Source organism: Nomascus leucogenys, chromosome 6 (assembly GCF_006542625.1).
Source record: "Nomascus leucogenys isolate Asia chromosome 6, Asia_NLE_v1, whole genome shotgun sequence".
Classification (NCBI taxonomy): Eukaryota; Metazoa; Chordata; class Mammalia; order Primates; family Hylobatidae; genus Nomascus; species Nomascus leucogenys.
The window spans coordinates 97,000,171-97,011,810 of NC_044386.1; the positions used below are offsets into that span (position 1 = coordinate 97,000,171).

Below are 11,640 nucleotides of genomic sequence, written 5' to 3' on the forward strand. Positions count from 1 at the left end.
GGTGAGAGGTGGGGTCCTGAGGACCTGCCCCCATCTTGGGTGCCCAAGGCCACCCCCTCCCAGCACAGACCTCTGCTGGGACCCATTTTCCTCAGAGGGGCCCTGGAGGATGAGGGACAAGCTTTGTCCCTCTTGGGAGGAGACGACGGAGGTACTGTGAGGGAGAGTAAAAGGGACAGAGGCACAGAGGAGGAGGGATAGGGTGGGGTGGGCGCCAGTGCCGGCCTCAGCCCAGAGCCTCCGGCAGCAGCCAGATAATAAGCAGGAATAAAAGAGGAGAGAGAGCGAAATGTCACACACGCTCTGGTGCCATTAGCCACCAGAGAAGGGAAATATCAGAGAATTAGGCCAGCCTTTGTTTGCCTTTGTGGAGGAGGAGCGTGAGGGGGTCTTGGCTGTGGGTAGGAGGGACTGTGCCTTTGGGGATGGGCCTGTTTTCCCGGGGGAGGGGCAACGACAGGAGGATTTCATGGCTGGGGCTCTGGGACCTTTGGGCCTCCCAAATCCCCAGTTACTGGGCCTGATGTGACTCAGAGGGGGGTGGTGGGAACGGGAACAGGGGAGAGATGGGACTTGTTCCACTTCAAAACAGAGACACCCAGCTCAGAGGCCTCCTTGCTAAACTGCCTTTGCTGCTGTTTGTTTATATTTCCCTAGTTATTACCCAAGTCACAGAAACACCCGGGTAATAGCTGTAAAATTACACACTCGCAGCTAATTTGGGTACGACTCTTGGCATAGCAGCCGCGTTTTAAGGAGAAATAAACAAGGCCTGAAATAAAAGTCGGCAGGAATACAAATCTGCAGCAATGAGGCTGGCTCCCCCTTCCCCACGCGACAGCCAGCGCGCGCGTCACTCCTTCCACACATGCGTGCTCACACACACCAGCACATGAGCCCACCCCAGCCCTTCCCATCCATTCCCTCTGCACCCTGACCCCGCTGCCCGCAGAGCAGCCGAGGGGGCTGGTTCCACTGTCCGCCCCCTCCAACCAGAGCCACGTCCTGGGCTGGGCCAGGGTCCTTGTCTTTGCAGATCCAGGCTGCCCTCCCTGTACTGACTCCTGTCCTCTGTGGGTGCCCAAGTTCCACTCTCTTCTAGCCAAGGAGGCTTACCATTCATTCATCCACTCATTCATTCGTTCATTCAAGTGTTTCTTGAGCAACGACTTTGTGCCAGGGACAGTGCTCTAGTGATCGGTAAAATATAGACGTTGGTTTCTTCTCATGGCTAACATCTGTTGAAAGAGACGGATATTAGACAAAAAAAGGGAATAAATATGTAATAAGTTAGGATAAGTGCTCTAAAGGAAGAGTGTAGAATGAGAAAGAGAAAGGGAGTAGCTTTTGGGGGTTCAGGAAAGCCCTCTTTTCAGGGAAAGGAAAGGCCTGGGTTGAGGCTGAAGTGGGATCTTGCTGGGGGCACAGCAGGGATATTTCAGGTGGAGGGAACAGCCCATGCTATTCAAAGGCCTTGAGGCAGCATGGCCAATGTGGCTGGCAGGCAGGGAGCTTTGGGGATGTGTGGTGAACCGGCCCAGAGAAGCCTCACAGGTGCTATCAGCCACCTTAGGAGCAGGGAAGGATTATAAGGTTTCAAGGGAGGGGTGGTGGTGAAATGAGATCTGATTGATGGCTTTGAAAGATCTCCCTGCTTGGCTGAGAGAAGCATGCAGAGGAGTGAGAGCGGATGAGTAGCTGGGGGAGGCTGTTGCGCTCATTCTGGGGAGAGATGACAGCAGCCTGGGACAGGACGGTGGTAATGTGGACACGGAGAAAAGGAGGGGTTGAGAGAGATCCTAAAGGCAGACAGGACTTGGAATTCGGGGTGAGGAAGAAAAAGGAGTCAATGGGGGGGCTGGTGGATAGAGGCATATTTCCTGAGATGGGAGAGAGTGCAGGAGGGGCAGGTTGGGGACTGTGTCTGAGGCACATAGAGAGGGTGTTTGAGGCCCCACAATGGACGAGGCTGCCTGGGAAGACAGAGAGAAGAGAAGGTGTTTGGACACATGTGACTCCTAGCTCAGACTCTCTGTGACCACACCTCCCTCCCCACTGTCACTAATAAAATAAGAATAAAAGTTGTAACCAGAATTTGCTGAGAGGATGAAATGAGCCATGTCAGATGTCATCCCAGTTGCATCCCACTGGACTCTCCCAGGTGCGCAGGCAGTGGGGCTGCAGTCGGTCCCTGGAGGGAAGCAGAGCTGGAGCAGCCCCACCGGCCAGTGTCGATACTGCCCTTGGGATCTGCTCAAAGCCAAGGGTCTGTGGCCTGGGAGGTTTTGGAAAGGAGTGTTCCACATGGCAGATGGAACCCCACGGAGACCCCCAGAGCTCACCCCCCGAGATGGGATGGCTGAGGGTTGACGGGGTAGGTGCAGGAGGAGGGCAGAGAGAGAAGATCATGGGCTGGACAGGGGGCACAGACACGACAGCAGGCAGGCTGGGAGTTGGGCCAGGCCACAAGGGGGTCTCCTATCTCCGCCAGGCAGACCTGCGCTGCAGAAACTAATTAGCACAGAACAATGTCCTAACGTGGCCCTCTGACTCTAGCTCACGCCCACACCATGTGGTGTAAGGGAGTGTGGGCGTGCAAGCATGTGCTAGAGGCGGGGTGCAGGGCTTCCTCCCTTCCCCGCTTCTCCTCTCCCCATGAGAGACCTGGGGGCAGATGAAGGATCCGGAGCTGGGACGTAGGAGGCCCTTGTTTGCCAGAGTCTCCAACTCTGCCCCATCCCAGCCTCCCTGTCTGAGGATTGGAGGGCCCACCAAGCTCCACTGCATCCCCTGCTTGTCTACCTGTGTGCGTTGAAGGACATTTTGTTCATGTGCATGTACTTTCCATGTTCCTGTGTACTTGGGCACATATGGAAACACACACAGACATCCACGATGTGTTTGTGCATGTTTGTTCAGGCTTTCATATGTGTGTGCACATACAGGCGTGAGACCATGAGGGAAGGGGTTGGATCTGCAGCTGAAGTGATGAGTAGCAGCCTTCAAAGCCCCAGCTCAGCCCCCTCCCTTAGGGAACTCCCACCCATCTATTTCCAGTACATGCTCCTCTGTCCCCATGCTCCTGCAGCTGGAATTGAAACCACTGTGCTGGGGCTGACCATGGCCGCTCTCTGCAGGCCTCAGGCTGACCACCAGCTGCTCTGGAAGAGGTAGAAGCTCTCCCTTGTCTTTGTCACGCTGGGCCCTAGGAAGCCTGCTGTGCACAGCAATGATTAGGAAGCTGAGTTATGCTGGGGCAGAGGCCCGAGGGTCCCCGGACCTGCTGGTGAGAAGCTGCTGATGCTTTGGGACAGGTCTCCATGCTGGCCTGAGGCTGCTGAGGAAGCTGTGTTCTTCAATAACACCTAGCAAGGCCCTGAGGACCCGGGACGGAGTCTGGTTCTAGTCTCCTTGTCTCTCGGCGAAAATCTGGGGAGGACAGGCTGCTGGCTAAGCGACGTCCTCGTCACCAAGGACATCTGGATAAAGGAGGGGTTGCCATGCATTGGGGAAAGAAGTTTGGTTTAAACATCATAAACTGATCTAGGTTCCAGGACCAGCCTTGCCGCTGACACACCCTTTGGTGCTGGATAACTCCCTCGGGACTGGGTGACTCCCGAGGGCCTATCTGGCTCGAATGCTTTGTTACTATGATCAAGGCTGAGGCTAGCAACCCTGGGCTGTGAAGACCAACCCAGCAGCATGGGTTGGGGGCATAGGCAGGAATTCTGGGGGCACAGTGGGGGTAAACAGTCGTAGGCCCCTACCTGTCATGAATGTATTGTATGACCCTGTCATTGCTCTGCGTCTGCAGTATGGAGAGGCTTTCCCTAAAACACTCAGGATTGTTTAACAACAATGTGCTCCTCTGAGCTCTGCGCCTTCCAGAGCTCACAGGCCTGCAGGGAGAGAGGCACACAGACAATCACAAGCCAAAGCGGTGATGGAAGTTGGCACGGACAACTGGATCTCCCCTGCCCCCTGCTGGTTGCCCCCAGGCCAGGCCTGGTTTTATACCCTCCTCAGTTCCCTTCGACACCCAGACAGGACTAGCGAGAGAGTGGCCCCAGAAGCAGTTTAAAATTTTTTTATTATTTTGAAAACAGATTACATTCACGTGTTTCAAAATCCAAACAAGATAACACGGCATAGAGTAAGAAGCCTTTCCGCCTTCCTACTCTGTAACCCTGCTTTTCGTTTCCTGTGTGTCCTTTCAGAGCTCCTTTTGCTTTCAAAAGCAAATACAAATACGGGCAGCTTCTGAATGGATGGCCAAGTGACTCTGGAGCTTCCGCGCTGTGTGAGGGCTGGGCTGTCCCTGTTCACCCTCAAACCCAGGCTGCAGCCACCGCACGGTGAGTATCCACTGGACACTTTCAAATATTTATGAAACACTGATGGATTTTCTCAGTCCGGAGCTGTAGCTTCCATGGAATTTGGCTTTATTAGCCAGAAAGTCAATATTTTCCCTGGGCCACCGCAGAGACGCACACACTTCTATCTTGCCTCTGGCCCCGCGGACCCGGCCGCCCTTCCTGGTCAGCTTCCTGCTGGTGGATCACGACCTTTCTGCTACTGGGAGCTGGCAGGGAAGGACTCAGAGAAGCCAAAGCTCAGGGCTGGAGCAGGAGCTTGGGGTGAGGCAGAAGTTTTGTGCAGACTCACTGGGGGTCTTGGACAAAGCCGTTTCCCTCCCTGAGCCTCTGTTACTCAACCTGAAAATGAAAGGTCTGGCCGATTACTGAGTTCTGTTGCCGATCGTTGCGCGAGGGGAGTCTCCCGGGCTTTCCAGACTGGGGCCTCCTAAGGGCGGGGCTGGGTCTTCTTTTCCTCCCTTCTCACCCCCAACCTCCCACACATAGGGCAGTTTGGCTTCGGGCTTTTCCTTCCTCATAGTACAGCAGATTCATGGCTTGGTTATTCTGGGAAGCAGCCGTTTCCGTGGGATCTAAGGGGGCCATGGCCTGAGAGCCAGGACCCCCAGGCCTCATCCCAGCTTGTCCCTGGCTTGTGGCTTCTTGCCAGGGCCTGAGGGAGCAGCTGTTACAAAGCTGATGGGATTGGAGTCTGATCAGGGGAGAGGGATGGCCACAGAGCACGGCTGATGGAAGGTTGTGAAAACAGAGCTGACGTTTCCATAACCCTGAGGTCAGAACAAGGGCAGCAGTGAGAACTAATGAGCTTGGCTGTGATGGTGCGGGGAGGGGAGATGGGGAGGGAGGCAGCCAAGAGCAGCCAGGCAGGGGGTCCACCTGGCACCAGGGGAGCTGTGGTGGGGCCTCCAGACCCCCGTGCAGCCTTTTGAAATGTGTGTGTGTGCATTCAATTTTATGATCTTAGGATCTTAAAAATATTTACACATGTATTCAGGTAATCCACGAATAAATTTTCACCACAAAAACTCAAACAACCAGCACATTACACAGGAGGCTGCCTGACCTTGTGGAGCAGCCTCCACCATTTCCTATCATTAGCAGTTTGACATACACCTTGCAGACTTTCCCCACATATCATATTAATATACAGAACACTGGCTGGGTGTGGGGGCTCACGCCTGGAATCCCAGCACTTTGGGAGGCCAAGGTGGGCGGATTACTTGAGGTCAGGAGTTTGGGACATGGCGAAACCCCGTCTCTACTAAAAATACAAAAATTATCCAGGCATGGTGGCGCCCACCTGTAATCCCAAGCTACTCAGGAGGCTGAGGGAGGAGGATCGCTTGAACCCAGGAGCCAAGATTGCACCACTGCACTCTGGCCTGGGTGACAGAGCAAGATTCTGTCTCAGAAACAAACAAACAAACAAAACTGTACGAAATACCTACATGTGCACAGATATGGTGTTTTTTAAGTAACATAAATAGGGTCCTACTGATATATCTTGCTCTGGAATTTGCTTGTTCCCTATATGTTTGGGAAAATTGTCCTATGTTAAATGTAGATCTACCTTACTCCTTGTAACTGCTTCGAGGTTTGTTTTTTTTTTTGAGACAAAATTTTGAGCCCAGGCTGGAGTGCCGTGACAGGATCTTGGCTCACGGCAACATCCGCCTCCCAGGTTCAAGCAATTCTCCTGCCTCAGCCTCCCAAGTAGCTGGGATTACAGGCATGCGCCACCACACCCAGCAAATTTTGTATTTTTAGTAGAGATGGGGATTCTCTATGTTGGTCAGGCTGGTCTCGAACTCCTGACTTCAGGTGATCCGCCCGCCTCAGCCTCCTAAAGTGCTGGGATTTCAGGCGTCAGCTACCACGCCCGGTCACTTCGAAGTATTTTTGTGCAAATTTTTTTGGGCCTTCCTTCTTTTAACAATTTTCCTATTAATGGACATTTGAGTTGTTTCTGGTTTTTGCTATGACAAATGGTGGCGCTGGGAACATCCTTGATGATCCTGTCCTCTTGGCCCAGCTCAGACGTTCCCTCAGCCCCCAGGTGCACAGGGCCCACCTGGACAAAGGACAGCGTCTGACCCACACACTACCGGAGTAGGAAGGGGCTGAGGCCTGCCCCCCTCCCCCTAGGGGAGGAGCAGAATGCTGAGCCCAACAGCTGATGCATGCGTGGTGGCATTTGGGGCTGTGAGATGCCAGTGGTGGGCTCATCTCGTTACCCCTCACATCATGCCATGCCTCTAACTGCCCACTGTCTCCGGTTCTTGCCCAGGGCAGCCTCAGAGGAGGAATTTTGAGGATCTGAGGGTGGATATGGCACCACTGGCTGCAAACCACGTTGGTCTGAGGGGAGCTTGGGGCTTGCCTGGGACGTCCACGATGGGCACCCTCCAAGGTCACAGCCAGGGTAAAAAGTAGGCAGTTCACCTTCTCTGAGTGCTTGCTTGGTGTCGGGCACTGTGCTGGGGCATTTGGCTACAATTTTCCTTCAAGCCTGGGTAGTAGCAATGATTCCATTTATAGGCACTGGTAATGCGGCCCAGAGAGGTGAGGTGACTTGTCCCAGGCTACACAGCTGCTTTGCCTGACTGCGCAGCCCAAGTCTTCCCATCTTCCTTGGTTGCCTCCCTTTGGCCTTTGGCCCCCCCACTGAAGCCAGGTTTAGAGCCCCACAGGCCTCTTGCCACCCTGGTGGCTGTCGGGGGAAGCGGTTAGCGGTGACGGACAGTCTAGGACCCTTGGGCTGCCCGGGCTCTTCCCATCGTGGTGTCACTTGGCATAGCAAGAAGCATCCCCCAGGATCTGGACTGGTGTTGGAGTGGTGTGGGGCCCAGGTAGAATTGGGCCAGCAGGTCCAAGTCCGGCTTTGGGGTCAAAAGGCAAGGAGAATGGCCAGAGACCCTGTTGGTGGGGTGTGAAAAGTGAAGGCCCTTCCTTGATTCTCCATGTTAGGGTCTAGGGCTTTTTTCAGATTTTCCAAAGTATCTGGGACCCTAAAAGAGGTTCTAACTCTGTGGACTAAGGCATATTCTCTGGTGCAGGGAGAAGATGGTTCAGACTGCACCTCTACCCTAACTCAGCACGCACAGCTGTACCGTCAGGGGTTGCAAACCAATATCTCTCAGGGCCTTCCTGGAAGCTGCAGCTGGACTTCCTTTGTACTCCAGGGGAGCATCCCGGGAGGCCCAGGTCGGGGCTGCTGGAGGGTCCCTGGGCTCTGGGGGACAGAAGAACAGGTGAGCTGGAAGCTGTTTTGGGGAGCAGGAGGTACGAGGGCAGTTGGAGGGTGGCACAAGGGTAAGTCTCTTGTTTCTCTTTTCCACCAATGGCACTTGGCAGGGAGGAAGAATCCAGATGTGGCTCACTGGGCTCTGTGGATCTGGCACTGGAACAGCTGTCCAGGCTTTGGGGCCCCCGACACCCCTGCTGCTCTCCCTCAGGCCCCAGATCTGCTTGGGCCCCCAGTGGGCAACTGTTCTGTGCTGGTCCACCACAGGGAAATATTCTGGTGGAGGTAAGCTCTGCCCTTTTCTCAGAGAGCCCTGGCCAGGCCTGGTAGACAAATTCCAGGCCAAGCCATAGGATTTGGACACTGGGGCTACAGGAGTTCAAGAAAGAGGAATAAAGAAGCAGCCCTGAGTATCAGTCAGTGAATGTGGCCTGACATTGGCAGATGGCTTTAGCACAGGCTTCCTGGAGGAGGAGGAGGGAGACTGCACTGAACGGGTTTCTGAAGCTTGTGCCCTGATGCCAAGCATACCACCACATCACTTACAGGATGTGCAACTATAAACAAGGGAATTTGCCGCTTTGCTCCACAGTCTCCTTGTCTATGAAATGGGAGTAATAATAGATTAGAACCCAGAGGGCTGTTGGGAGGATTCCAGACTTTTATAGTGGTGCCTGGTGCAAAGCAATTGCTCAGCCAAGATGAGCCACTGGGTTGCTATTTCCATCACTGTGGTTAGGGGATGGGACGAATAGGAAACGGTGGAGAAAGGAGGGGCAGGCGGCCTAGGTGGCTGCCGAGGTGGGACTAACAGCACCAAGGCTGGAGGAATCTCCTCCACCTCTCCCAGCACAAGGAGGGAAGCACAGGCTTTGAAGTTGCTGAATTATCTAGGGCCCTGCCCCAGCACCCATACTCTGGGGACCAAACTTTGCCTGCTTTTAGCCCCAAGTTCTCTAATGACTAATGCCATCGGTTCTAGGTATGGTAAAGGGATTGGGAAAGATGTCCGGGGCCCAGGGCGGAGTAGGAAGTAAGTGCATGTTTGCCTATTGTGACCGTGCAGAAGACCACCTCTTCAAGCAGGTGACGGGTGGGTGCATCAGGCTGAGTCGGTCCACGGAGCCTCAAGAGGCAGGACAGGTCCTTTCCAGCTTTGGGCCTCTCTTTTCCTCGTCTGTGCAATGGGAAGGTGTGGCTGGACCAGGTGACCAGAAAGGCCCAGCTGTGAGTGGCTGTCCCTGGGCTGGCAGTCCAGGGCAGGAGCCAGAAGTGGAGGATGGGGGGGCGGGCCTGCCTTTGAAGAGGGCCCCCCAGAGTGGAAGCGTGGGCAGAAGGCTGGGATAGGGCAGAACCTGTCCCTCCCTTCTTGCTGCCTGGCAGATGACGGCTCCTCCACTCCCTGAACAAGGCAAGGCTGACTGACGAGAAGGCTGCAGAGCCAGGCTGTCAGCAAGTGCCCCCTGCCACCTTTGCGTGACTAATTTGCATAAAATTTGCACAAATCTGCATAATTTAGGAACCAGCCAGTGCTCATCTCGGGTAGTACAATTGGCTGTGATTTTATGAGCTTTGAAGTGGCCCTTTCTTCTCCTGCCCACAGCCCCTCCTACCTTCCTTTGCTCTGAGTCTGGCCCGTCAACCTGTTGTCTGCCTACCTCTCTGGGGCTGGTGGATGGGCCTCCCAGGCTTTCTTGGGTCCCCAGAGAGAGCCCTTCTGCAGCTGCTGAGTGGAGTTGCCTGTGAACTGCGACACTGGTCTCCGTGCAACCCTCCAAGGGGCCATCACGAAAGAGATTTGAGGACGCTGAGAAAGCTCTACGTGGTTCATCAGGAGTAGGTGAGGCCAGAGTGACCAAAGCCTCTTTTCTGACAGGGCACGAGGAGGCAGGTGTCTGGGCTCCCACGAGGCTTTGCACTTGATGCTGGTGAGGCTGGGATAGTGCCCTGAGGATCAAGGCGCAGGACAGGGCACAGACTATGACTGCCTGGTCAAGCAGCTGCCCCCAAGCGAACCAACTCACAGTTACTGTCAGTCCAGGTGGATGTCCCTACAGCAGTGCCACAGTGCTCTGTCCCTGCTCTTTCAACATTTTTGCTCTGTCCCTGCCCTTTCAATATTTTTATTCTTAGGTTAGTTAAGGCTTTCTTGGGTACAAGTAGCATGAACTCCAAGTGGTTTTAAGCAAAATAAAAAAAGAGGATTTACTCTCTAATGTAACTGAGAAATCCAGGGGTATATGGACTTCAGGCACAGCTGGATCTAGAGGCTCAAACACTAGCATGAGGACATTGTCTCTCTCTGTCTTTTCTACCCTGCTTTCCTCAGTGGTGGCTTAAACTGGCTCCCTCCCTGCCATGGCCCCTGGAAATGCTAGTGTTATGTCCTACTGGCTCTAAGTCCAGGAGAATCAGAACATCTTCCCACCAGCTCCAGCTAAAATCCAGAATGCAGTGGTATTGATTTAGCTTGGGCCATGTGCCCAAAGCTGAACCAAGTGTTGTGATCAGAAGCATGTGGCCCTTTCAGTGGTCAAGCCCACGTCACATGCCGACCCTTGGGGCATGGAAGGAGTCAGCCCCACTACAAGGATTGAGGGAAGGGGGAGGTTCCTTGGGGAATATTAGGGACTCCTCCCAGAAGACAAGGAAGTGGAGAACTGAGCAGGCAACCCCAGCTGCCCACGCAGGGCCTTCCTTGGATGAATCTGTGGGTACCAACTCCAAACACGGGGATCTGGAGGTTCGGAAGGGAGAGATTTGTGAGGACTGATGAGTTTATGGATGGGGACCCATAGTGGGTGCCTGGCGATGGGAACTTTCTTCCTTCTGTGAACAAAGGCAGGGCTTGGGTGGGATTTGAACCCAGCTCCACAGTTCCTGGGCACTTGGTGGGGCAGGGTGCTATGTCTCCCAGTGATACAGAGCCCTGAGCCACCCACCTCTAAAAAATGAAGACAATGAGCAGAAGGGATGGTGGTGGCCACTGGTATAAGGAAGGGGAGGCGCTGGAGTTGAGCTCTGAAGGAAGGTAGGCAGGGCACCCCGAGTTTCCTTCCAACAAACCTGAGTGAGCCAGGCCCTTTTTTTAAACAGGGAGGCTGAGAGGAAGGGAGTCATTGCAGACACAAGAAACCCCACTTTAGCAGAATCCCTCACCAACTGCCCGGCCCCTCCATCCCATCCCATCCTATTGGAGGCCAGAACTGCTGAGTCTGCGTTCCCGCCTCCCACCCCCAACAAGCTCAGCACTTTCCCTGCTCACTCAGGTCCCTGGCTGCCCCGTCCAGGATTGAGGCTGCAGCTCAGGCCTGGAGTTCCCTGCCCTGCCCACATCCTGTGCTGCCGGGCTTCATGTGGGGCCCGCAGAGCCAGGCTCCTCCTCATTGAGATTCTGCCCCAGGGAAGGGCCAACACTTACCAGCCACTCACGATAAGCCAGGTGCCGGGCTAAGTGCTTTCACTCGTTAATTAACAACTCGAAGAGAAAGATATGATTATCTTCCTCCCTGCTTTACAAATGAGCAGGCTGAGACCCAGAGAGCTTGAGCAACTTGGTTAAAGTGGCACAACTAGCAAATGGCAGTGGGGTGTGAACCCAAGACTGCAGACCCTGGGTTCTTTACATTGCAGCCTGTCCCTTCCTCTCCCTGTGCCTCAGTTCTGCCATCTGTTCAATGGGCAGAATATCACCTGTGTGCCATGCTGCCAGAGGTATGGGAGAACTGAATAAAATTTTAGAAGACAGGGCTTCAGCAAATGTCCTCTAAGCCAGAGCCCTTGTCCTCACTGTCAGGGAGGAGCAGGGGGAGGCTGGAGCCACAACCTGCAAAGACTCGGGCAGACAGAATGTGTGAAGGAACATGGTCAGCTGTGCCTCATGCTGGAGGAGGAGGAGGAGGAGGAGGAGGAGGGGGAGGAGGGGGAGGAGGGGGGACAAAGGGGAGGAGAAGGAGGAGGAGGGGGAGGAGGGGGAGGAGGGGGAGGGGAGGAGGACAGGCCTGTTGGGGTTGAGACTGA

The 11,640-nt window shown here is 54.5% G+C and overlaps 1 protein-coding gene across 1 annotated transcript; it reads left to right on the plus strand.

Moving 5' to 3' along the window:
* The first annotated feature begins 4,152 nt into the window (after positions 1–4,152).
* LOC101176350 lies at positions 4,153–8,198 on the plus strand. Its single transcript, XM_004088317.3, has 3 exons — positions 4,153–4,355; positions 7,433–7,627; positions 7,731–8,198. Exons 1-3 carry the CDS (start codon positions 4,265–4,267, stop codon positions 7,907–7,909), a joined length of 465 nt encoding a protein of 154 aa, XP_004088365.1. The 5' UTR covers positions 4,153–4,264; the 3' UTR covers positions 7,910–8,198.
* The last annotated feature ends 3,442 nt before the right edge of the window (positions 8,199–11,640 follow it).